The following is a 26,692-nucleotide window of genomic DNA, read 5'->3' as shown; positions in this document are numbered from 1 at the left end:
AAGACTAAAATCAATACAGCAGTGGGAAAACTAAGGTTGCTCAGCCGTAAGACACACAATGTTGGAGTGGTACTTTATGAGCTAAAGTTTATTTAAATTTGCAAGGCAATAGGCTGTATTCAATTAATATAATAATGAAATTTCTTTTTCAATCTTGAGGGAGTGTGTGTTATCACCCCGTTGTAACGGGGACGCTCATACCAGCCATCCATCCATCAAGGCGAGATGGTTGAAGAACTGTTTTTTTTTTCACTGGGGTGTAAAGTGGGCTAACCTGTCAGACTAGAAACTTAAGCGATAGCAAAGGGTGGCTTTTCCTGGAGGCTAGCTGACGGCCTAACACGTCGAAAGGGGCCAGCGGTGAAACATTTGTCTCCGCCACTTCGCGGACTTCCGCGAGGTTGTGTGTCTTGAGTCCCACTCGACTAAGCACTGTTTGCACCAGTCTGTTATGAGACGAGCTACAGCGGTTCTCAAAAAGATATAACAACAATAATAATGTGGAGCTCACTCGGACTCGCTTATAAAATATATTTTTGGCTTGAGGCTAACTCGAACCCAGACTCACTAAAGCTTCTCTCAACTGCACTGACCCTGACAGAAACTCACCAAAATAGTGCACACTCAAGCTCTCAGATCAGACTCAAGGCTGGATTTGAGTCTGATTGAGTCCGAGTGAGTCGACTCACGAGTCCATTAGCCAACAAATAGCTTTTTCAACCGTGGTGTCAGTGCAGTTCGCAGGGTTAGGTCAAGGCAACCCCCATCCTCCCCAACGTGATTCATACCTATATTTAAAAAAATATTGAGATGGTGCTTGTGCGATAATGCTTTGGAATATGTATGAGTAGACGTGAACACATGACCAACACTTTTTTGTCTGGATATACATATCTTAAGATTGACTTGCAGCCAATGCAGACTTGAAAATGTTGAATTTCCAGGTAGAAAACACCGTATCCTGTCTATTTGGACCGAATGGATCGCATGCTACTCGAGACACAGAAAACAGTGTGTCACCATGAGTGGGTGTGTCTCAAATGAGTTGCAGGTGTACTCCGGTGTTCCGCAAGGCTCAGTCCTTGGACATCTTTTTTTTTAGTTTATATAAATAATATTCATCTCTATGTGGAGCCACCTATCCAGATTAGGCTATTTGCGGCTGACTGCGCAGTATGCGTAGCCATAAATAATGAAGAAGACCAAATTAAACTAAAATATGCTTTACACTCGATCGATGCATGTTGCGCAACGTGGAGATTAATCCTAAATCCTTCAAAAAACTAAGTTCATTGCGTTTGCCAACAAAAAGAAGTCTCTACAATTTACATACTCTTTTGAAAATATTGCAATCACTAGAACGGGTCATGTTAAATATTTAGGCGTCACACTCACGAGTAATCTCAGCTACGAACCGCATGTCGAGAACGTCTGTAGCGGTGCACTAAAGAAATTGTCTTTTTTAAAGAGAGAACTGCAATATACCCCTCCTACGGTTAAAATTAATAGATAAAAAGCACTAGTGCGACCAAAGTTGGAGTATGCCGACTTTGTTTGGAGCCCTTGGCAGCAGTACTTGATTTTAAAAAAAATTGAATCAATTAAGAATTTAGCTTTGCGTTTCATATATATTCTGTGTACTCCTGGCATTCTAGTGTAACTTATTTAAGTAATAAGGCAAGCCTACAAAAACTTGAACAGCGCAGGATAGTATCAAGATTAAAATTCAAAAACCAGCTTTATCATGGGGACCTTAAATTATCATGGGAGTGTTACCTTCAACGTCCTTCAAAACGTGCGCCCAGAACGAATCACAGCAAATTTTAGCCAACCAGCCAGCCACAATAATGTCCACAAGTGTGCTCAATTTTATGCCGCAATTAATTATTCGAAGAACTTGTCCGAGGAAGTTGTAAACTCTGGGTCGTCGGCTATATTTACAAAATACATTGTAAATAATACTTTTTCTTGGTGCATGTGGCTTATGCATGTTCGAATATTCCTTGATTTTAGCGCAATTTCTTGTTCGATAAGGTCTCCCACCATAAATTGCTCTTCAAGCTCAAACGAACAGGCGTAAACGAAAATATCCTGAAGTGGATTGAGGCATACTTAACGAACCGCAAGCAGTTGGTACGAATTGATGGGTTTGAGTCTGAATCACTTGATGTTTATTCCGGTGTGCCCCAAGGCTCCGTGTTGGGCCCATTGCTGTTCTTGGTGTATATAAATGATGTTGTTGACATTGTTAACCCTCCTGTAAAAATTAAATTGTTTGCTGATGATTGTTTAATCTATGCCCCAGTGACGTGTGCGAATGACCAAATTGTAATTAATGATTGTCTTGATGATTTTCAAACATGGTGCGATAAATGGGAGATGAAAATAAATTATTCTAAGACAACATATACGCATATAACTACCAAGAAACACGTTTTACCATTTACGTACAGCATTGGACCTAATTATTTACCGCAGGTGTGTGCATTTAAATATTTGGGAGTGCATATTACGAATGATTTGAAATGGCGTGCACATGTCGAGAATGTGCGCTGTGCCTCTTACAGAAAACTGCGTTTCTTGCGTGCTAAATTACCGAATGCTACGAAAGACGTCAAGCTGCTTGCATATAAAACATTTGTGCGCCCTGTTTTAGAACATGCTTGTGCTGCCTGGAGCCCCCACCAAAAGGATTTAATAGATAAACTGGAACGAATTCAGAGACTTTCCGCGCGATTTATATGTTCAAAGTATAAAAGGACTGATTCGGTTACCGAGATGTTAAAACTAAGTGGTTTGGAATCTCTAGAAATTAGACGACAAAAGCAGCGCCTAAAAGTATTTTTTCAGATATTGCATGGTCAAATAAAAATAGATAGAACAATTTACGTACACCCCCCGCATAAGCTCAGCAGCCGGATCAATCATGACGCGGCAGTTCGCCCCTTCGGTGCTCGCACGGACGTCTTTCGCAAATCTTTTTTCCCTGATGTTATAGAAGCGTGGAACAAATTGCCGCGACATATTGTTGAAAATTCTGACGTTAAAAAATTTGAATGTGCTCTTGATGTTTACTTTGCCGAGCAATGAATATGCTATTGTGTTATTGTTCAAAGTTGCTGAAAATATCAATGTCTGTATTTACTTTCCATATCCTATGTTTCCCTCCCTGTAATGACCCTCAAGTGAGGGTTGACAGTATAAATAAATAAATAAATAAATAATAAATAAATAAATAAATAAATAAGAAGTAGGTGTACGTGTGTATGTGTATATGTATAAACGTATATGTGTGTTCATACTGCTGAGTGCTATATCTTTCTACTTGTAAATTTTCCATGCATTACTTTTTCAGCTGTGCCAAAATATACTGTGCATTTGCATTTAATGTCTGTTTATATTATTTGTGTTCACTCCTGTATGTGCCCGAGAAGTGCCTGCAGTTTCTGTAAATCAAAATAAATTTTAAAAAATTGCCCCTACAGCATGTACCGCTAAACATTTTTGTGCTTTTAACGTATACAAGCCGTTTTACACACCTCTTTGCAGTGTTTCAGCGTATGTTGAATCCTTCTAACACCTGGTCACAGCTATGATAAATGAACTTGCCATTTTATTTCTGGAACAAATTACACCAAATCGAGTACTTACAGAACACGTGAATGATGTCTTGTGTTAATGGAACTAACTAGAAGGTGGGTGATGCACAGTGTAAATAGTTCTTCATGTTTTAAGACGTATTCGAAGCAAGTTCTGCGTCGGTTCACGACAAAGTCCCCCGTAAATTACCCATATATGTAAGGCGGCACTCGTGGTACGCTGAACCGAGGAGGCAACTTAATCAGGAGGGCATCGCATCCAGGACAGTAAGGTCGACCAAAACGGTTAAACAAGGCGTTTCGGCTCCCAAAGAAGCTTTGTGGTACCACTAAGGTGTCCGAAGGTGGGACCTTCGTGATAGCGTTAGACGTAGCCGGCAGGCTTCGAAGCGATAAGTTGTTCTGATATAGTCTCTCTTGAACAGTGTTAGGCTCAGATTCTACAGTGGAAGCTTCTTTCGCGTTCGGCGTGTCTAGTTCCGGTTGCGAGCGAACATATGAACTCGTTGGAGAACTGGAGCTCGTGACGGGTAATGACGACGTCGACCGCGAAATCAGCCATGGGGTAAACCTACGTACGTAGACTGGTTTGTACCGCCTTGTGACAGCGGTTGTAGTTGTAGCCTTAGTGTCCTCGGCGTCATTGTGTTGGAGTTCGGGCACGGTAGATTGCGAAGTCAATGAGTAACCAATCGACGCTAGGTCTTCGGTTGAGCTGGCTTCGTGGTGAGCCTCATCCTCGCTCGGTGAAGCATTGTTAAATTGTGTCGTGCTTTCCATCGAAGACTGCGCAGCATTGTGACGCATTGTTACAGTGGCCGTCTGTGCACTTGAAGACGTCACGTGACCGGTTTCTCCTGTATCTCCGGCCGTAGTGGAATTCCTTGTTGCAGAAGTAGTCATTGGTGTACTTGAAAACGTATCTTGAACGGTTTCTTCTGTCTCTTCGGCTACAGTGGAAGGCATTGTTACAGTACTGGCCACTGGCCTACTTAAAGACGTCCCATTACCGGTTTCTTCTGCAACTTCGGCCGTTATGAAACTCATCGTTGCATTTGTGGCTGTCGGTGTTGTTGAAAGCATAACTTGACTGGTTTCTTCTATACCTTCGACTGCAGTAGAACTAGAAGTGACCATCAGTGTATTTGGAAACGTTACTTCAACGGTTTCTTCTGTCCATTCGCTCGCAGTGGAAGGCATAGTAACATTTATGGCGATCGCTGTACTTGAAGACGTCGCATTACCAGTTTCATTTGTAGCATCAGCCGCAGTGGAACTCGTTGTGGCAGAAGTGGCCGTCGATGTACTTGAAAGCGTAACTTGGCTGGTTTCTTTTGTATGTTCGGCCGCAGTGGAACTGATTGTTGCAGGAGTGGCCAATGGTGTACTCCCAAACGTAACTTGAACAGTTTCTTCTGTCTCTTCAACAGCAGTGGAAGACATTACTACAGTACTGGCCATCGGTGTACTTGAAGACATATTATTACCGGTTTCATCTGCAGCTTCGGTCGTAGTGGAACTTATTGTTGCAGGAGTGGCCATCGTCGTACTTGAAAACGCAACTTGGATGATTTCTTTCGTCCCTTCGGCCGCAGTGGAACTCATTGTTGCAGGAGTGGCCGTCGGTGTACTTGAAAACGCAACTTTGCCGGTTTCTTCTGTCTCTTTGACCGCAACGGAAGCCGTTGGTACAGCACTGACCATCGGTGCACTTGAAAACGTCATGTGACCAGTTTCTTCAGGAGCTCCGGCCGCAAAGCGAATCATAGTTACAGTAGTAGCCATCGGGCCACTTGAAGACATGAGCTGACTGGCTTCTGTTTTAGGTTCTGTGGTAGGTGTAGCTATTGTCGACGAATTCGTCATATGTTCTGTTACAGAAGAGACGCCGACAGTTGAGGTCGAAGCATTATTCGAAATAGAACCAACAGCTGTGTCTTCGAGGCCTGCCCCTGTTACAATAGCGTGCAATAGCACATTGACTGTCATATTGGATGTCGTGAGCATGGTGGTTTCCGTTGTGTGGTCTAATTGATCCACTGTGGCGACAATGTTGCCCTCAGTTGTTGACTGAAGCACTTCGCCAGACGTTTGCGAGAACGTTGCGGAGCCTAAAGCTTCGGATGTTGCTGTTGGTGGGCTATGATCCGGAACGGTCACAGACATGTTGCTACCGAACATACCTGAATTAAACGCTAGAACAGAATTTTCATCAAGGTCGAAGGGAGGTGTAGAGAACGTAGTTGCGAAACTTTCTGTCGTGAACTGTGCGGTTGTTTCCGTTGCCTCAGGCGTGGCTTCAGCGTTAAGCGCTGTGACAGACGAGATAGCGTCGTCGTCAAAAGGGCGCGAACCAGACTGCGGCGAATCAGCACCATTGGTCGCCACAAGAGTTGTCCTCGTAGCGCTATTATCTACGGGTGCAACCAAATTTGATGCGTCTTCAGCTTTACCTTGGTCAACTAGAACATTACCACTGATTGCGAGAGTAAAGAGAGTAGAAAAAGTTTCGCTGTCATCAGTCGTCGCAGCAGCTGATGGAACCATCACATCCATGTTTGTTGTAGCTCCATTTGCAAGCGTCAACGTAACATCATTGACATAAGCGGCAGTTGTTAACGGACCAACAACGGTCACACTTCCGGTAGCATCAGGTCCAAGTTCATTTGGAAGCGCGGATGTATCATCATCCACGTACGGGATGGTGACTGGTTGATCGACAGTGCTTAAGCTTGCGGTAGCGTCAAACTGAACTTTGTTTGCGAGTGTCGACGTATGATTGTGTGCACTTCCCGAAGGAAACATCAGAGTCGTTGAAGGAACAGATGTGTCTGTCACGGCTCTCTCCGATGTCGTTAACACAGTTGACTCAGAGGTGACGGCAGTTGCTTGGGCGACAGAGTCAGACGTGCTGTTACCAAGTAGCTGTGAATTAAACGCTGATACCGAATTCTCATTCGGATCATATAGAGGCGTTGAAGACGTAGTTACAAAATTTTTTATCGTCAGCTGTGCAGTAGTTTCCGTTGCCTCGGCCGTGGCTTCGCTGCTAACCATGGTGGCCATCCCCAAATTTTCATGATCAGGAGGTCGTGTACCGGATGGCACGGCGTCAGTATCACTGGTCGTCATGAGATGTTCAAGAGAGAAGCCCATTGTTTCTTGCGTTTGCGGCATGGTCATCATATTATCTGTTGAAGCGAAGGTCGTGTTGTAAAGGACGTCATTCGACTCGTACGGTGCAACCGTGTCTGGAGGCACTGTGGTACCGTCACTGCCTCCGAAGAACTTTTTCAGTGCATCGCCGGGCCACCAACAGGCAACACTGTGTGGCGCCAAAGATGCCACACTTACAGCCAGGAGTGAGGCTGTGACCGCCTGCGATAGAGAGAAACAGAATATTAAGAGTACCGGCACTGAGACATGTTGAAAGAGATCGGAAACTTTTCTAAAAGCAAGAATCCCCGGTTACGGTGACTGGAGCCCTTCGTCCAGGGCACCGTTGACTAGTGTGGCTCACCGGCTAAAGGGTCACCAACTGGCTTCCCAATTCACGGGCACATCCACTCAACAAAGACGCGATCTAGTAAAATAGAATGCAGTATGTCTGCTACAAAGCGCAGCCCACGCAGGGAAGCTACTTCCCTTTACTTTTGCAAGCACTGTCATCGAGATGGTCAAGCACCACACCCAGCTTCACGTTTTCCCATTTCCCATTTCCCTCACTTTTTCTGTCACCACCGTTGCGGTTTCATTCACCCAGTTAAAGTTGCTACGGTTTTCGACATATCACTCGTTTGTAGGGTGTTTTTTTTTTTTGCTATATAAACATGTGATGGTGCGGCTCGAAGTATAGTGCTGGGCCGTAGATGGGACCGATCTCAAAAAAGTTACTAACTCGCCGAGGCCTCTATTGAGCGATACCTTGTTAATATATTGAGGAAATCTAGCCCACATCGCTAAGCCAACTTTCACAAACGCAGCTGAGAGATTCCACGAGTATGCCGTCAGCACGGATATTTTTAGGTTAACTTAAAGCCCACTTCCCTTTAAATGCAATAATCACAACATCTTTTAACAGGCAATAACGTGAAGCGAGCAATAATATACAGGTACGAGAGCTCAATAATTTTCCCAGCAGTACAGTCATATTGGAAATTGAATTTTAGCGTGGCAGGGCGATCTCTCCCCCTGTTATTTTTTTCCCATTTGTTACATCATGACACGTGCCCAACTTTACTATATCATCATCAACATCATCAATCACTCGGTGCGACGAAGGTCAAGACGAATGACATGAAAACACTCCGTTTATCAAGAAAGATTCAATCAGGCGTTTCTTCAACCCGTACTTTATGCGCTATATTGATAACAGTTATGCTTTATCAACAAATCGAAGCGTGCGGACCCGTTTTGTCAATATACGACTCCTATTGTCGTTATACTAAACCTCCAGCATTTGATTTATTTCCTACTTTCGTGATTTGTTTATTCTGGGAATGCCTTGCAAGACCTTTTGACACCTCTTAACAACTTTACGTCATGATTGCATTCGGAGCATCGCATGTGTCAGAGATACACATTGAGACAGATTTAGAACCACTGCCAACAAAGCCATGACAGGCGTGTTCATATACTTACAGAACGAAAGTTCGCGATGGAGGCGCGTGTGTGTACCAGCCACATTATACGCATGCAGTCGGAAAGCTATAATTTTCAACGCAAGCTGGTTTTCGATTCAGTGACGCGACCAATTTTAGCTCTGCACACACGATATCTTATTTCACAAAGCATGGATTCAATTTATACACAAGTCTTACAGCATATACAGGATCCACACATACAGAAAAATTATTAAGCCTTCAAGGCAAGTTTGCATAATAATAATAAAAGGAAAGAAAGTTAGTGCCATGCACACAAAGCGCATACGCGTGATACTTGACACAAATATGCCGCAACATAACAGCTTTAACTAATGGTTGGGTTGAACTCCCCGAATATGTACAGTACGTTGTTGGGAAAGTCAGCGTGGGCCCTGGATCAATACTGATCACAGGGAGTCTAATAACGTATATACATATCAGCACATACTACAAGAGCGTTTCTGTGTATTACGACTAGCAATATACGCCAGGGCGACCGACAACCCCTCGACGTGCTACACAGTCTGAAAAGCAAATATAGTGGGCTAGCATTATCACGGGTACCTATAATGACTTTAAAAAAATAGTGCAGCAAAGAATGAGGACCTGTAAGAACCGTGAATCTTGCAGGGTAGAGAAGCGCAAAACTTTTGAAGAGTACAAATATAGGACCAAGAAGACGTAAAAGGGGGGTATTCTATATATCTTGCGCGCTTCTATGCCCTGCCAGTATGAAACAACTATGGCTTAGCAATAAGTCCTACTGTAACACTGTACTAATCTTGCACAATCGACTGTGAACACAGAAACACTCGAGCCCACCTTCATGGTTGTACTTTTCCGACGACTCGCCTCCGCTGACTCAGCCGGCACGCGGGTCTACTTTCAGGTGTACACGATCCCGTCCTGCGCGGACTCTTCGCACTCCAGCACTGCTGCAGCTCGTACTCGAGCGCGGAGCACACCGAACTACGCACCCCGATCATTCGTCACCCGTTCCCCATAGAAAAACGGAGGCGACAGCGGAAACTTCGGGCGGGCCCTTTACCAACTGCGGCCCCTTTACCACCACCCGTGCTTGAATGCGACGATTCTTCGCGAAAGACCACGCGGCTACCACTATGCCAAGCGCAAGCTTGAAGAGTAAAATAATAATAAATAAACGGAAGAGGCTCCCGCGAAAACTTCTCGGAAGTCTCCCCGGGCGATCGCTTTTGTGCGTGGCGTCTTGTGTCCACCTGAAGAGGAAAGCGCGCCGAGACGACGCGTTGTGCACGCCCACATTTCTTCACGCCGTTCTTCTTTTGCGTGTTTCTCTTTTTTTTTCTCTCCACTTTCCATTTTGACCGGTACGAAGGAAAACGTTTCTCGGTACATTGTAAGAGGCTAAGAGCATTCGTTCAGCACCGATTTCGTTGTTCAGACAAGTTTAGAGCTAGCACCATCTCCACTGAAGAACGGATGTCTGCGTACATCATCAATGCAGCGTCGTGTGGCACACAGTCATGCTGCCCTTGTGTAACGGTGGACTAATATACGATCAATGAAAATAAACATTAAAGTGCATTGACAGAATGAACCGTACTGTCAAATGAATCTCGATCTTCGATGCCTATTTACTACTTTTTTTCAGTAGTATTGGTTTCGTGTAACATTTATACTAGGACATCTCTCGTGCAGTAAGTGCAATCCTGTGAGCCAAAGGCGGCTCACTCAAAACTGCCAGCGTAGCGACCACGACCTTTCACTGCCGCAGCATGACGGCACGGCTTCGATTCCCGGCCCCAGTAGTCACGTTTTGATGGACGCGAAATGCAAGAACATCCGTGTACTAAAAGGTGCACGTTAAGAAACTCCAATTGATCAAGAATGATTCCGCAGTCCGCCACTACGGTGTGTCTAATCACAATCATACTATGTTTTTTTTTTGCACGAAAATCACTATTAAACTGAACTGAACCAGAAGCTATATGTGCTTTAAGAAAGAGCTTGCGTTGCTCTTCTCTGATGAATCCTCACTTGTCACGCATATGACTCTCATTATACTCTTTTTGGGGAGCCTTAGGAAGCAAAAGAGAGTTAGCGGGACTAACTCGCAAAAGAAAGCCAGTTACGTGGCAAGACAGGACGCACCTAAAATAGTAACATACACTATTTTTTATATTGCTATAGTTCGCACACACCTTCTTTTCGAATATTTTACGGGAATAAACGTTGGGAAATTGATAACGCGCTGCAAGTGACGTGATGATCCGTTGCTGACCCAAGTATTGTGCTCAATCAATAGGAGCACATGATCTGAATGTTAAGACATCTGTATAGGATATAGTCAATTGTGTTTAGCCAAAAACATCCACCTTCTATGTAAACAACGCTGAAACGACTGCATCAGCGTGTGCTATATATATACGGGCACTTAGAGAGACTGCAGTCCATCAGGACCCCCCCCCCCAAAAGGAAAATATATATAGAACAAAGAAACAAACAACTTTTTTTGTTATTTCAGTCGTCATTTTAAACTCACGCAATCTTTAGTTTCTCCCTTACACGACTAGGATATTGTCCTAGAAGTTACTTCGCTTGACCAGGCGCTATTCCGCTACAATGTACCATGAGATCGGATTACACCTATTTTTAGAACGTATTTTAGCACAACTAAGTATCAAGACATCAAGGCAGAGCTGTGAAAAAAAAAACGCACCTTTAGGGTACAATTGAGCAATATGAGAGAAACACCAATTTTATGTTTAAACATCGATTTTTGGCCGTCAACCATTATGAATGTGACGTGCAAGCACTGCAATATATGCGCTTTGGATGGAGCACTTTGTGCCTCGATCATATTTTTCGTTTGCAACTGCGTTTAGCCTCAATATCCATTACGAAGGTGTTTCAATGTAACTTCTTGTGTTGCTCACGAGTGTTCGGGTGGCCGAGCTTCGGTGGCGTGCACGATCGTTATTCAGGAGGCAGAGGAGCATGCCTCGCCAATCTGACCTTGGCGGACGTCAAGAGCACCGTCGCGGAGGGAGGGTATTATTTCGTAAAAAAAAAAAAAAAGAACCTTCGCCGGCGTTTTGACTTCCTGCTCGCGTCTCAATGTCTAGTGTGAAGTGTCGTCTAATTACAAGGCACCGAGAGTGCTGTTGTGAGCGGAAGACTGTACGTGTGGTGGCAGTCTGAGAAATAATATTGCGACGCCTATGAGCAATGCAGCAGAGGAAAACATGCAGGGGAAGTCACCGTTACCTTTACTTTCGTTCTTTCTTTTTTTGTACTATTTAGGAGACAAACAGTTAGGACTCACTAAAGGTACCATATTCTTAAAGAAATGAAGATCCGTGACTGAAAGTGGGAGTAACAAAACACTGCCGCCAGTACAGAGAATAGTGACTTTTGAAAGGGGAAAGGGGAGAAATAAGCGCAGTTCTGTTAGTGCCTCTCTCTCAATGAAGGGCACCTCCACAGTTCTGCGAAGAGGATGGGGGTAAGGGGGGATTAAAAAGGATAGGGAGGAATTAAAGGTATAGAGATGGAGAAAGGAGCCGGAGGAGAGACAGGCGCAGCGACAGCCACATACGGAAGTAAGGAGGAGGTAGGAAAGATGGACACGGTCGTAGAAGTCCGAGGACGGGGCACCACTCAGCGAGAGCTCTTTTCGGCGTCAGGAGATGGCGTAGGGCGAGCCAGTCGGGCAGAGCTGCGCTGTTGTCATATAGATAGAGACAAAAAAACTCATTGATTTGCGTTGAAAACCATGTCTATTTGTCGCTATTAAAATAATTTTATCTGATTTTATCGACAAAATGAGGGTCTGGGCAATTCCGTGTATACATATTCAGGACACTACGTCTGATAATTTTGACTAACACCTCAAGAAAGTCGAAGAAGGCTGTGATCACATGTGCATGCGGCATTTTTGTGTGAAGTGTTAAGAGTAGCAGAACCACCGTTGCGTGCGCTTTCTGCGTTTAAATCGCCTCAGAAAACACTGCTACGCCATTCGTCTAGGTCATATGCAGAGTGAGGCCGCTTAAACACAGAAACCAAATTCTGCTTTCGAAACCACCAAAAAAGTAGTTTGCGGCAACCCGATAAATTGTCATAACACTTTTCTGTTTCTTTTTTTAATGCGAGAATATCAAAACCTCGACCAAAAGAAATCCGCAAAATAGCGAACACTTTCACTGGAACGATGACTTTGTTATATCAAGGGTTGAGTGTACTTCAACAAGGAACTTTCTCACACGGACGTCCCAGAATTTGTTGTTTTTTTAACTGTATAATGTCACAACGTAAAGAAAAAAAACGCAGAATTTTGTTGCGTCGTGAAGAGACAAGCATACACGAGCAGACGGCGCAACGTCGTACTTCTCGGAGGGCCAGAAGATGCTGCTCGTGCTACTCGCTTCGCTCTCTTCTGTCGCATTGCCAGCTATTAATCGTGACAATACAATATGGATTGAAAATGGACGCCTTAAATGGGCTAATAATGTCAGCCAGACGACAGCGGCGCCGCCCTTTTTCCTCTGGTGACGATAATAGGAATACGCCACGAAGGCTCTCGATATCTACGCATACATCGGCACGCGGCTACCGGCGGCTGCGATTTTAATTTTAGCCTCCCCGATGATGTCCTCGACATTCTCGCCTCATCCAGGAATAACCGATCATCTTTAACCGCGTTCGCTGACGGGCCGTCATTGGCGGGCCAGAAATACACATTTGGCCAGGAACCGGATCGGAAGCACCCTGAACTTTCCTTCTTTCGCGCCGACCCCTGCGTTTCGCGCCAACCCGAGGTTTACGCTACCCGTCGATAAACCGAAACTAGGCAGCTTGACATATCACAGCGTTAGTGTATTGATGATCAAATGAGGCAGAAGTTTAGGAGAAGATGAGAACTTGAAGACGTGGAAAATTCTTGAACCAGCTGGGCGTCGCCGGAGCAGCCTCGGTCTTTGAAGCCTTCCTCGAAACTTTTAATCGGCAAACAATTCTCGCGAGAAACTTCTTGCAGCTCTAAAGCCTACAAGTTGCAGCCTTGAAGAAGACATGCAAGATCGCTTTTCAAAACCTTGAATCAAGCGACACCCCGGTTCAACCATTTTTCATGTATGTTAAGGCGACAGCTTTAAAAAGCACGTTGCCCCGCCGTGGTGGTCTAGTGGCTAAGGTACTCGGCTGCTGACCCGCAGGTCGCGGGTTCGAATCCCGGCTGCGGCGGCTGCATTTCCGATGGAGGCGGAAATGTTGTAGGCCCGTGTGCTCAGATTTGAGTGCACGTTAAAGAACCCCAGGTGGTCAAAATTTCCGGAGCCCTCCACTACGGCGTCTCTCATAATCATATGGTGGTTTTGGGACGTTAAACCCCACATATCAATCAATCAAAAGCACGTTTCGCAGAAATTCAGGCGTCACTATCATCGTTAATGATCAAAATTTTGAGATAGATGCAAATAGTAAAGAAATATTTTGGCGAATGGGCATGTATATGGCAAGGTTGTTTCAGTTCCACAAATGTGATACTTGGAGAGGGGGCGACACAAGCCATGTGCGCAGATGTTTCTCACAATAAAATCTTTACGCCTTACTGCTTCACTGACCACAGGTCCACTAACGAACGATGACATTGCAGGTATGTTTGAAGTAGTAGTGTTTCAAATAACAATCATCAGCCTGACTACGTCCACTGCAGGACAAAGGTCTATCCCATTTCAATCTTAGCAGCGCATTGGGGAACGAGGACTCGGTCCTGCGCTCAAAAGTGTGCAGCTGCGCCAGTGCGCGTGACACATTAAGCACCCGTAGTGGTACTTCGCCAACTCGCAAGAGAAAGAATTATGGCACAGCAAGCGCTTAGTTTTAATCTTGCGGTAGGTAAATATAGTTTGAAATGGCCAATGTTGCGCGCACGAAAGTTCCCTTCCTTGTGACACAGTTGAAGGCGATGCGCAAGGGGCACAATTACAGTATTGCGTTCCATACTCTTGAAGGTTACTCTCAAGCGTCCTCCGAGCTTTAGGGCCGATGGTTCTTATGGTCGAGGCTCGTCATGATCATCATCATCATCATCATCATTATCACCACCACCACCACCACCACCATCCAGACCACACATTTTCTTTCTACCATAATGGCACAGCTCATGCGAGGTACCCATTATACGCGATGACGATGACGCTGATGGCGATGATGACGACGGACAACGACTGGTTGTGCAGTATATGACGTCTCTATATGCTCTACGATGCATTACGTGTGACTGGAAACAACCAACAAATACCAGGGGAACGTGCCCGGACCACGTCTTTTCCAACTTCCCGCTAGATACTATACCATAAATCAGTAATAATGAAGAGAAAACGAAATTCAATTCTCAAGATAACATTAAAACGGCAAGCTGGGCCAGTTGGTTGGGATTCACCGTGAACTTGGTTTGCAGCGCAACACCCGAAACATAGACACAAGAAAGGAGCAAAAGATAGAAAAGCACCGCCTTTTCTTTCTCTTTTGTTCCTTCCTTGTGTCTGTGTTTTTGGTTTTGCGCTGTAAACCAAGTTCAATACAACATACCAGTTATGACAAATGGGCATTGCATATAACTGTGCACCATGTGGCACTCACTTAGATGCGCGAGTGGTTAATGTCACGGGTGACTTATAGGGTAACATCAAACAATCCTATTGCTTCTCTCATTCAACATCATTCACTTTGCGGATATGCCACGTTATTTTGTAGGACTATGATGCATAAAGGTACTACGAAACGGTGACCCAACGATACGCGGATTTCTGCGAAAAAATAGAAGTAGATGGTATATTTTGCCTACACATATATGACAAATTACCTGTAAAATAAAATTTCACAGCAATATATGTCCCAGAAATTGCTGGCGAAAACCCCGCCCACCACGAGCGACCGCAACTTTGCCACGAGGCCTGTGACAGCACGTTTCATGTTGTGGAGCAGTTGTCTTATACCAAAGCGTCAGCCGATGCAAATCGTTCAGTATGAATGTCACACAGGGGAAAAATAAAATAGCTCGATTGCACTAGGAGCTGGTCGCGTACCGTAATCGTTCAGCGGTTCGCAGACGCCCGTGCAGCAAACAGCTCGTTACGTCACAGCGCGCGAGTCTGGAACCACTCGCACGTTAAAAAAAAGTTCTGTTATAAGTAAGGCACTCGACCAAATGCGCCATAATTTCCATATCTTATTTGTGAATAAACAAGAGTTAGCCCGCACGACACAGTTATGACCGAAATTGCGGGTCATGGCTCCTTCAATGGCTTGCGTCATTGAAATATGGCGGTGACATTTATATTTACCATACAGTCGGCGATGACCAGAAGCAGTGCAAATGAGCTCCGGCTATATACTGTTTTACGGATGGCTTCCGATACCGGCTTATTGAACAGTTAACCTTGACTTTTTGCATCGTTAAACGTACGCGCACGCGTGAAAATGGCTGCGTTATCGCATTCAATGTTTTCAACACCCTATTACTTCACGCCATGGCCGTAGAATGATTTGATGATTGATATATGGGGTTTAACGTCCCAAAACCACCATATGATTATGAGAGACGCCGTAGTGGAGGGCTCCGGAAATTTTGACCACCTGGGGTTCTTTAACGTGCGCCCAAATCCATGGCAGTAGAAGGCTGGGCTGTCCAGCTGGAATTCTCACCCTCCTCCTACCCCGGTGCATCGTTGTGTGCGATGGCTGCTGCATTTATATTCCGGAACAACCACGTTGCATGCACGCGTGGAATATACTGGGTTTCTCACCGCACCAAGGACAACTGGCTCTGTATGACGTTTGTTGTACCTAATCGAAAATGCATGACATGTGCGTACATTTCCTTGCTGCTACGGCAACGTAGAATAAGGCGGAACCAAACGTAGTAAAAACACACTATTGCAAACATCCCATCTGACAATCTGACTATTTGCTGCCGAGAATTTTCTTTTATTACCTGTATTATATTTTAGACTAAAGTTACACTGTTTGTTTTTGAGCTTCAAGGGTGTTTCAAGCAAAGCTTTTGCCCCCTGGTTCTTCGCCCATCCACTTTTTTTGTGGGTGAGTGCCATCAGCAAGAGCATATAATCAATCACCACCACCACCTACCTTCATCATCATCATCATCATCATCATTGTCATCATCATCAATATCATCATCAACATCTTCTTCTTCTTCTTCTTCTTCTTCTTCTTCTTCTTCTTCTTCTTCTTCTTCTTCTTCTTCTTCTTCTTCTTCTTCAAATGAAATGTCCGTTGCGGGTGGCGCTGACTGATAAAGAAGAAGAAGAACCAGCGCGCGGCACCGCGAGATAAGCGTTCGCGAGCCCGCCTGCCGTCTCATCGACCGTCACCGCACCCGTCGTCCGCAGAGGCGCTACAGACTCTCCGCTCCTTCAGCCGCCTGCTAAACCCTCACGTCGTTCGCCATGGCCAACCGCGCTCCCGCAGAGAAGCGGAAGCACTCAGTGGGGTCGAGGAAGGCCTCCAGCTCGTCCGGCAGTTCAGGAAAACGAGTAAGTGCGGGGTTGTCGTATTGAAGACCCACTCACCCGATAGATTGTCGAACACCCTAATTATCTCTTACTAACTTTCGTAGATCTTTCAATTTTCGCTCAGCATATAGCTAGCCGACCAGATCTACTCCCGGTTAAGATCCTACCTTCTTATGCATTCTATCTTTCTCCCTCTCGCTCAAAAATGCTAGCCGTTAACGTGCGTTCTCTCTTTACGGAATTACGGGTCCAAAGCTGCGGTGGAGGGGGGACTAGATTGGCACAGTACAGTACAACTTAGCCGCACGGGCGCAGGCGCGCCACACTACAGCCGGTAACAGCCCAATGAAAAAAATTAGGGCATCTTCGCCCGAGTGGTGGCAAGCCTGGAAGAAGTGCGGATCTTGGGATTTCAAATACGATCAGTATACTACTACGAATGAAAACCTGTGAAGAGGGCCCCGGGCGGGTGTTATCACGTCTTGCTCTTGTGTGAACATTCCTTGCTGCGGTGCCCATCTCTCCCCTTCACATTAAAATCTGGCAACACACTTTCATTGTTCGCTATACCTTTGTTTTATGTTGGCTTCAAATTATTTCCCTGTAGTTCTTCAATTGTCCACATGGACGGCTAGGCAGACAGCCAAGCGGAACGTGGCCATCTTTAGACAAAACCGGCAAAACAGATAATCTTGAAGATAGCTAGCATCGAAGTATGCTCCATTGCTGATTGATTGATTGATTGATTGATTGATCCGGTTTAACGCCCCAAAACCACCATATAATTATGAGAGGCGCCTTAGTGGAGGGCTCCGGAAATTTCGACCCCCTGAGGTTCTTTAACGTGCACCCAAACCTGAGCACATGGGCCTACAACATTTCCGCCTCCATCGGAAATGCAGCCGCCGCAGCTGCAATTTGATCCCGCGAACTGCGGGTAGGCTCCATTGCTGTCCAAACAAGATGGCGGCAGACTCAAAGGTGCGCGCCAGAAACAGCAACATTCTTACAGGACGATGAATGCATTGCTTATTACGCATTTAACGCAAGAAATGCGTTGATTTTTTTTTTTTTTGCAGGATCAAACACGAAAACATCTTTTTGAAAAAAGTTTCATGAGTTCTTTTTCCTGTCTCCCTTTTTAAGGTTACCGAGATAATGTTTGTCCTGTTTGCGGCTACCTACCTACCTACCTACCTACCTACCTACCCACCCACCCACCCACCTACCTACCTACCTACCTACCTACCTACCTACCTACCTACCTACCTACCTACCTACCTACCTACCTACCTACCTACCTACCTACCTACCTACCTACCTACCTATCTATCTATCTATCTATCTATCTATCTATCTATCTATCTATCTATCTATCTATCTATCTATCTATCTATCTATCTATCTATCTATCTATCTATCTATCTATCCATTGCGAGAAAAGTGTAGCAACACGCTAAGTCAAATAACTGCCTTTTTTTCCACGTGAACAAAAGGGTCACGGTCCCCAACCGCATGTTGCAAAGCCAAAAGCGACGAAAAAGGAGCTCACCGAGAGAGAGTCCAAGTCGTCGACGAAAGAAGTGACGATAGCTGCAAGCACTACAAGCATGCCAGGGGTGAGTTACGCAAGAATGCATGTAAAAACTCGCACCGCCTTTTATGCATTTTTCCAAGACAACTCGAAGGCACACTCTGAAAAGCAAAAGCGATTTTTTTTTTCATTTACACTGAGCAAATAGCTTTTGTATAAGTTGTTTAGGTCATGTTCACGAACAAGGACGTGACTAGCGATGAAATTGTGTTTTCTACATCAGCTATCGCAATGAAGCACATGGAGTTATTTCTCACCTTTTTCTTATTTTCTTTAGCACGAACAGAAAACTCAGTCAACAGGAAAGCGGAAAGGGGAACTCGAGTCGACTATGAAGTATTCCACTGTTGGAAGTGTAACGGCTCCCAAGGTGAGTCAGCCACACGTGCTCCGGGCCCTTAATTTTTGGCTGCAGATTTCTCGAGAAGCACATTTCGAGGAAACGCTACGGTGCAAACGAACACATGGGTACTAATAGAACAATGAGCAGGATGGGCGTCATCTTCTAACTGGCTTATTCTACCAGAAAAATGCTTTCGATCACGTGGCTTTTCGAAGCGCTCCTAAAGAATCGCCATTTATATTTTAACGCTCAAAGTTAAGGCGCTTATCAAGTTCAGAATGGCGTCACGATGGACAATGTGAAACGCGGGAGTACCAAGAACCCGGGGTGCACCAGAAATTCCAAGCGATTCTCTTCTGCTCTTTGGGCTGTTAGGTCATCTCCAGCGTTGGCAGTGACGTCAGCCTTCTAATCTGGCCACGTCAGAAACGGAATAAAGCTTTTTGTCTGCCCACACATGCGCACATTCACCGTTTTTTCTCCCATAGCACGCGCGTGAGTACTGAAATAGAGGTAAGCCAATGAGAGGCCGCTTTTTGGGTGATCGAAATCGAATCCGGACCACTCCGTTATTACGGCACCGTTTCGAAGAATTGTCGAGACTGCGTGTATAATACCCATCCACAAACGCGATAATACAACTAAATTACGATTTCTGGGTTGTTTAAGGGCTCCCCACTACACACCCGAGAATCGTCGTCCGCACCTACTAGCCCTGCTGCGTCAGCGAAACATGACAAGAGGAAGGGAAACGGTAAACCTGTGAATAGGCGAAAGGGAATCCTAGTGTAGTAAATTCAGTCTATCAGAAGTGTATAGCGACTAGGCGAGGGTCAAGCTGAGTGTACAGGAGGGGAGAACAGGTCAACCTAAGACAGCAATGAAGCAGATGGTTTGTAGAGGAGAGCAAGGGCGTCATTGGCTGTGCTGGTGAAACAATGCAACCGATGGTGGTGGTGGTGGTTGTGGTTGTATAGAAGAGGAAAAAGGCACCCAATTTCTGTCTGCCTCAAGGGCGACGTGGCGCAGTGCCCTATAGGTGTGGGGGGAAGGAGGGATAAAAAGAACAGAAGGAAATAGAAGAGGTAGAGAAGGCAAGCGACGGAAAATAGAAGAAGATAGGAAGTGCTTTTTAACGTGCACCTGAATCAAAGCACACGGGCTTCAAGCATTTTCGCCTACGTTGAAAGTGCGGCCGCCACAGCCGGGATTCAATCCCGCGACCTGTGGGTCAGCACCCGAGTGCCATAGCCACTAGAAACCCCTGGTGTGTTATGGCGGTGCCCAAGGAGCGGTTTGTGAAAAGGTCTACACATTGTCGTACGGGATGAGGCAGAGGGCACAGTTTGGAACGTCGTGCTCGGCTTCAGGCAGCACTTCAACCACAGAATCAGTATACGCTTTTTTTTTTTACGCCTAGCTGACGTACAGCGAAAATGAAAAATGAAGAATGCTTGAATTGCACAACACAAAAAGAATGTTGGGTTCGCATTAGCGGTGCCAAGCAAGAAAAAGTAAAGGAGCTGGGCGGGCTTCCTTGTTTGTTTTTATCTCTTTTCTGTTTATTGATATTTTTTATTTTTCTGTATCTCTCGCTATTTTTTCTCGGTTTATATGTACTTCTTTCTTGCTTTTCTTCTACGTATTTTTTTTTCGTTCATTTTTTTTCTCCCTCTACCTCTCTCATCAGTCCGAGTCGCGGCATCTCGCGCCGGAGCCCCGCCGCGTTGGTCTAGTGGCTAAGGTGCTCGGCTGCTGACCCACAGGTCGCAGAATCGAATCCCCGGCTGCAGCTGCTGCATTTTCGATGCAAGCGGAAATGTTGTAGGCCCATGTGCTCAGATTTGGGTGCACGTTAAAGAACCCCAGGAGGTCAAAATTTCCAGAGCCCTCCACTACGGCGTCTCTCATAATCATATGGTGGTTTTGGGAAGTTAAACCCCACATATTAATCAGCATCTCACGCCGAACAAAACACGGACGTTTTTTTTTTTTAGGAGGGGGGGACATCAGACGCGTTTCTCGAGCCTCGATCGTTTATGAAGATTACAAAGAGAGCATCTGCTGGCCGAGTCATTGCACTCGCGATGACGATAGCTTTCGCGCACACCAGACAGCTCATCCGTACTTAAACTGCTCCCTAGTTAAAATGACGCCATTAATTTTTTCGAGAGATTTGGCATTTTACGCGCTTCTGTTGGCTTTCATTTGAAACCGTGTCAGCTCGGATGCCCTAGTTTGAGATGATTTATTTGCTGCCTTCAATATTTACAGGTAACATACAAATGGAGGCATCAAATTTTAAAATTCACTGTATGCTTATGCTGCGATCTCAAGACTGAATTTTTCCATTCACATATTTCTCTTTCGTGTTTAGGACGCCTCCAAGAACTGGGGTGAATTGTTTCCTGAACCGGAAGGGATGCAGGTAAGCAAGGGCCTGGTTTACACCATAGGGCTTCCTATAAATACGCTAGAGGGAATTCTGGCGCTAGTGTGTATGGGAGCTGCAACGCATGACGATTCAGCGAGCATGGGAATGATGGGTAGTACGCGGATTCGTCTAACTTTTGTATTTTCGGATCCGGTTAGTCTCGCATAGCTTGGAGCTGCTTTGTTACATAACAAAAACCAGCAAATGTTCAGCCATTACGTTTCACTACCTTAACCCTTTAGGCTTACCATTTCGACACTTTCGAGCTTTGTGTTCGACTGAGTCCATCCTTTACTTAAGGACAAAGCTGAAACACAGCAATAAACGAGGACACTAGTGCGATTCGAAACCCGCAAGTACGAAGACACGGCATATCCGTCGGGTACTATATATATATATATATATATATATATATATATATATATATATATATATATATATATATATATATATATATATATATATATATATATATATATATATATATATATATATATATATATATATATATATATATATATATATATATATATAGGGTGCCCTAGCTATCTTTAGCCAGCGTTTAAAAATATGCCCACACACGCAATCACGAGCGACCAAATGCAGCTTGTAAACTTTTGAATAGAATTAGACTATTTTTGTGCTCTAAAATATCGTTTATTAAAATATAATCTGTTTTGATTAACTTACTTTTGAAGGAATGCAGATGGATAAAAAATTTCAAAGAGAAAGTTGTAGATCGGTTTGCAAAACGTCCGATTAGCCAGTTTCGAATTTTATATGTGTTAATTATTAGTGTTTCTGCTAACTACGAATGGCCGCGAAATACAATAGAATAACACGTGACGAGCCCACGCAATAATTCTTGTGCTCCCTAACGTTCGACGTACGAACCACCATAGCATTTGCCCGATTGTGCTCTCTCGACAGGGCCGCAAAGATGGCGGTGGCTTTGAGATGAACACGTTTTGCTATCGGCCACATAAACGATAACCGCTGTCGCTGCTTATCACTGTCATGAACCGGTGCAAGGGAAGCGTATCGTTCGTTCGCGTAATGTTCGGGAGCACCAGAATAACAGCGCGCGTAAGCGCACCAGTGGGTTTGTCACGTGGTATTTTATTTAAGACGATAGTCTTTCTTGGGAACCTTCAACGGAAATATTTTAGTTTGTCTGTACATTTTTCTGTTTTTCCGCCCATAACGTTATTCCAAACGGCACCTAAGGACACTCCAAACGGCCAACCCTATCCACAGCGCCCACCAATATTGCTCGATTCAGCGTTCATAATATGGCGATTGTCAATTAAAAAACCAACTATTGCGCATATCTCAGGCACCATAACAACAAATCAATATTCTGTATTTGTGTCTTTTTACTAGAAAAGGCATACATAAGTAATTCTAAGGACCGTAGCGTTTATCATGCTGCGCTGACAATGCAACGCTTTGCTAAGACGACACGGTGGTGGCACCTATACCCGTCGCCTTGCGCTTTACACCTTACCGCCTCCGAGACGAGCGCGCACGCAGCGCGCTTTGTTTTCCAAGATAACTGCCAGATAGCGCTCATGTCTCACATGTAACGTGACTTTATGCGCTCGTTCACCTCCGCTGCACGCTCGAGGCGCTCTAACGCAGCGCCTCCAGAATACCATTCACCAATTTTCTTGTGCAAAACCTCGAATAAACGTTTTGGTCCCTCTTTCGAGACTAGAGACTATCGTCTTTCGACGACATTTGCAGTGTAACATGCAGATAAGGGGCCATTTTCTTATTTCGCGGGCGTTTGTAGTTAGCAGAAAAACACCAATAATAAACTGATATACAATTCGAAACTGTCGAATCGCACGTTTTGTAAACCGATCTACAACGTTCTCACTGAAATTTTTTATCCATGTTCGTTACTACAAAAGTTAATTAAAAAGATTTATTTAAACAATATTTTTGAACACAAAAATTCTCTTACACCAGGCAACGGTCAGCAACATGCACTTGGTCACATCGTGAGTACGTGTGTCGGCATATTTTCGAAATCTGGCTAAAGTTGGCTGGGGCACCCTGCATATTGGCGCACATAGAATCGTGCTGGTGGTTTGGGCTAGTTGGTAGGTGATGGCGATTGTTATAGTGCGAGCTCACACACCATCACTTAGATAAAGTGGCTCATAACGAGTAAAAAAAAGGACCAAAATACGAGAGCTCGTCTTCTTTTGCTTTTGTCGTCATTCTGAGCTCTCGCTAAAACAATCATCAAACGTACATTATGCACCTTTAGGAGGGTCGACGTAAATTCGGCGTATCTCAGCAATAAATGCTTTCTTATAATGGCCTCCACGTCGGAAGCACGCTGCACAACTTTAAGAAGGGGTTTGCCCGTGAGTATCCACGAAAAAAACCGCACAAGTGCGACTACCACGTATAGCTAGCTGCACAGACATTTCGATAGATTGAGCTGATATATATGCTAAGTATTGACAATATGAGTGTTTCATACACTGACACCGTCAAGAAGTGTCCATGCCCCTCTCCCCAGAGATTTTGAGCACATAGTAGCTGGGAACTTCCTGACCGGAAAAAGGTCGAAGACGCGCCCAGCCATACTTAACAAACTTCTAACTATGCCGCTGGCTTCACGCCAAACGAGGGTCGTCATAAAGGTGTTATATAGCAGACTGCTTGCACACTTTGTTCGTTTTGAAATTCCGGAAAAAGTTGCGATTCAAGCAATGCAGCTGGGAGAAATTAAAATTATGGTGCAATGTTTACACTTCCTTTCTTAACTTAATGATGAAAGAGCGTGCGTTACGGAGAAGATAGGGCGCATCGCTGTGCGGCAAAAATCGGTAAATATAGGGCAGCAGTCTATGTTCAGAAAATCAACAGCAGTAAAATAGTGCGCCTCTAAAGGTCACGGAAGCACAAAAGACGCCGGGCAGTCAGAATTATTACAACGTACCCTGCATCCAAGCCAAACACAAACTCGTATACTGTTTAGTTTTACGGCGTAAAACTCACAAACGTTTCCTAAATTGACCGGCTACCTCAGCGCCTATTAGCTACAAGACCACTTCATGCTCTCATTTTCTAGAGTGCCACCATGTCCCGCATACGAATGAAGAGAATACAAGTCATCATTATCGTCGCCGCGACAACGCTGTTCATTGCCTGCACTACGCTGCTCCTATTCCTCCTCTGGGCCTTCACTCGCCCCGCGATACAGTTCTGCAATACGCGTGATTGTCTAAGGCACATCCTCGAGCTCAAGGAGGCCATGAACACCAGCGTCAACCCTTGTGAAGACTTCTATCAGTTCACGTGTGGCACCTGGAAGCTCCACCACAGAGAGAAGTCTACGGTGGCGCGAGTCTTCGATCACTCGACAGAAATCGCCATAAAAGAGATGCAGGAAGGTTCTATTGCCAAAGCGGTGGTGCCTAAGGCCCTCGAATATTTCAGGAACTGCATCTTAGAACGAGATATGACTCCAGCCGAGGCCGAAGTGTTCATCGACTTCAAGCATCAACTCGGCTTATTCTGGCCTGAGAAGCCGCAAGTGGCCATAGACGCTTTGCTGCCGTTGCTGAATATGACCATCACGTGGAACATCAACCTCCTCTTCCACCTCAGGGCTCTGCCCGCCTACAAGCGGAGGCCGCAGACGCTGTACATCAGACGAGGTATATTAAACACACACTGGCTCGACCCCAAGTGGACACCTGAAACGTTTGCCGAATCCGTCAAAATTCATTGCCGCGTGCTTAGGGTCGAGGCACCATCCTCCTCGAGCATCCAGGAACTCAAGAACACAGTAGAGGACATTATAGACGCCGCCCTAAAGGTACCGCCAGACGCGACGAGCGATACGCAATTCAAGCTCAAGCAAATCGAGGTGTTGATGCCCAATCGGACGGACGACTGGCTCAAGCACCTGAACATCTTGCACAGTCCCCAGTTCACGTGGACACTCGACAGTCCCGTGGCCCTAGAAGACAACTCGATACTGCAGAACCTGAACGCACTGCAGCAAAAGTACAAGGACAAGAAGCAGGTGCTCCTGGAAGGCTTTGCTTTTGTGTTCATCCGGACAACCCTGTGGCTATTCGCGAAGAAACCTGAAATACGCTATGGGACCAACCCCGAGCACAACCGCAACTTCTGGAAGCGGGCCTGCCTCTCGTATACGACTGCAAACTTCGGTCTTCTCGTCGCGGTCCAGCACATCTACTCGCGCTATACCTCAAGCGTGCGCGCCGATCTCCAACGCTTCCATCACAGCATCCAGGAAGCGCTCAAGCAGCAGATAGAAGACGCTGCATGGATCGACGAAACCATCAAGAATAAGGTGACCGTCAAAATAGACGATCTGACGCTTAACGCGATGCCGGAGGAGAACTTTTTCTCGGACGTCAATCTGGCTCGGCTGTACCGGGATTTCCCGACTATCGGCCTGTCGTTTATAAGCAACTTTATCGCCGTAGCCACCGCCTTCCGTCTCCTCATCGGCCACGACAGTTTCATAAGCGTCTACTCCAAACAGCTCGGCGGCGGCGCGCCCAACCGATATAATTACTACTACAACATCGCTTACATGTCGCTGGGTGCCATGGAGCCTCCCATTCTCTACCTGGACGGCACTATGGCCATGATGTACGGCAGCTTTGGCACCCTCATCGCCGAATGCTTGGTACGCTCTTTCGACAAGCGAGGCGTACTCGTCAACGAATTGGGGAAGAGTGAGCACTGGTGGAACTCGCCGGCCTACACGCAGCGTGTTAGCTGCGATTTCTTATCAGAGCCGAAGACTGGTGGCTCTGGCGCAGCCACCTCCAGTACACCGCCACCCGGAAGCCGCGACCCTCGAGAAGTGCGCTTCTCGGCCCTGTTCCCATTAGCGCCGGCGCTGACGACGTCGTTCATCGCGCACCGCAAGGCTATCGCCACGGACGGATACGTCCAACGGCGCCTGCACGGTCTTGACGACTTCGACGACGACCAGATCTTCTTTCTGAGCTACTGCTTGACGACTTGCGCCGTCAACAGCAACGGCGAAACGTGTAATGTGCCCTTGCGACAAATGAACGAGTTCGCCAACGCCTTCCAGTGCGAGCCAGACAGTCCGATGAACCCGCAGAAAAAGTGCAAATTTTTCGAATAACGGTGAATGTAGTTTTAGTTTGTATCCGTTGTAATTGCTTTCATTCGCAGCGATTTCTTTTGTATCATTTTTTTCGTAGCGCAGCTCATGTGTTGTACCATTAGTTTTTCTTAAGTATTCACTTAAGACTCCCCGTAGCGCCAATAAATAAGGACGAAGGCAGAGCGAAGAGACTGCATTTGCCTTTAGCAACAGATGTTACCAAAACTCTTCGCCGTTTGTCTTCAAGATTTGCTGGATGCCGCAGTGTGCACATGTTTTTATTTTATTTTATTTTTTTCACTGACCACCAATGTCAGTGCTGTACGCACGCGGCTTCTGAGGATAAGGCGGCCTTGATTGACAATGCCCGTTTCGTGTGTGATGTGAACGGCTGCTTCGCGGTCTTAGTGCAGCTAC

The 26,692-nt window shown here is 45.5% G+C and overlaps 2 protein-coding genes across 2 annotated transcripts; one reads left to right on the top strand and one right to left on the bottom strand.

Annotated features, from left to right (window-relative positions):
• Nucleotides 1-3,591: 3,591 nt before the first annotated feature.
• On the bottom strand, nt 3,592-9,303 carry LOC142803648 (uncharacterized). The gene is made up of 2 exons (XM_075889136.1): nt 9,065-9,303; nt 3,592-6,977 (listed from the first exon to the last, which is right to left on the bottom strand). Exons 1-2 carry the CDS (start codon nt 9,068-9,070, stop codon nt 3,786-3,788), a joined length of 3,198 nt encoding a protein of 1,065 aa, XP_075745251.1. The 5' UTR covers nt 9,071-9,303; the 3' UTR covers nt 3,592-3,785.
• Nucleotides 9,304-18,255: 8,952 nt separating this feature from the next.
• Nucleotides 18,256-26,574, top strand: LOC142803649 (neprilysin-1-like). Its single transcript, XM_075889137.1, has 4 exons — nt 18,256-18,383; nt 18,636-18,728; nt 21,079-21,129; nt 24,227-26,574. Exons 1-4 carry the CDS (start codon nt 18,375-18,377, stop codon nt 26,291-26,293), a joined length of 2,220 nt encoding a protein of 739 aa, XP_075745252.1. The 5' UTR covers nt 18,256-18,374; the 3' UTR covers nt 26,294-26,574.
• Nucleotides 26,575-26,692: the final 118 nt, after the last annotated feature.

This window comes from Rhipicephalus microplus, chromosome 3 (assembly GCF_043290135.1).
Source record: "Rhipicephalus microplus isolate Deutch F79 chromosome 3, USDA_Rmic, whole genome shotgun sequence".
Lineage (NCBI taxonomy): Eukaryota > Metazoa > Arthropoda > Arachnida > Ixodida > Ixodidae > Rhipicephalus > Rhipicephalus microplus.
This window is presented reverse-complemented; position numbering and strand designations above follow the sequence as displayed.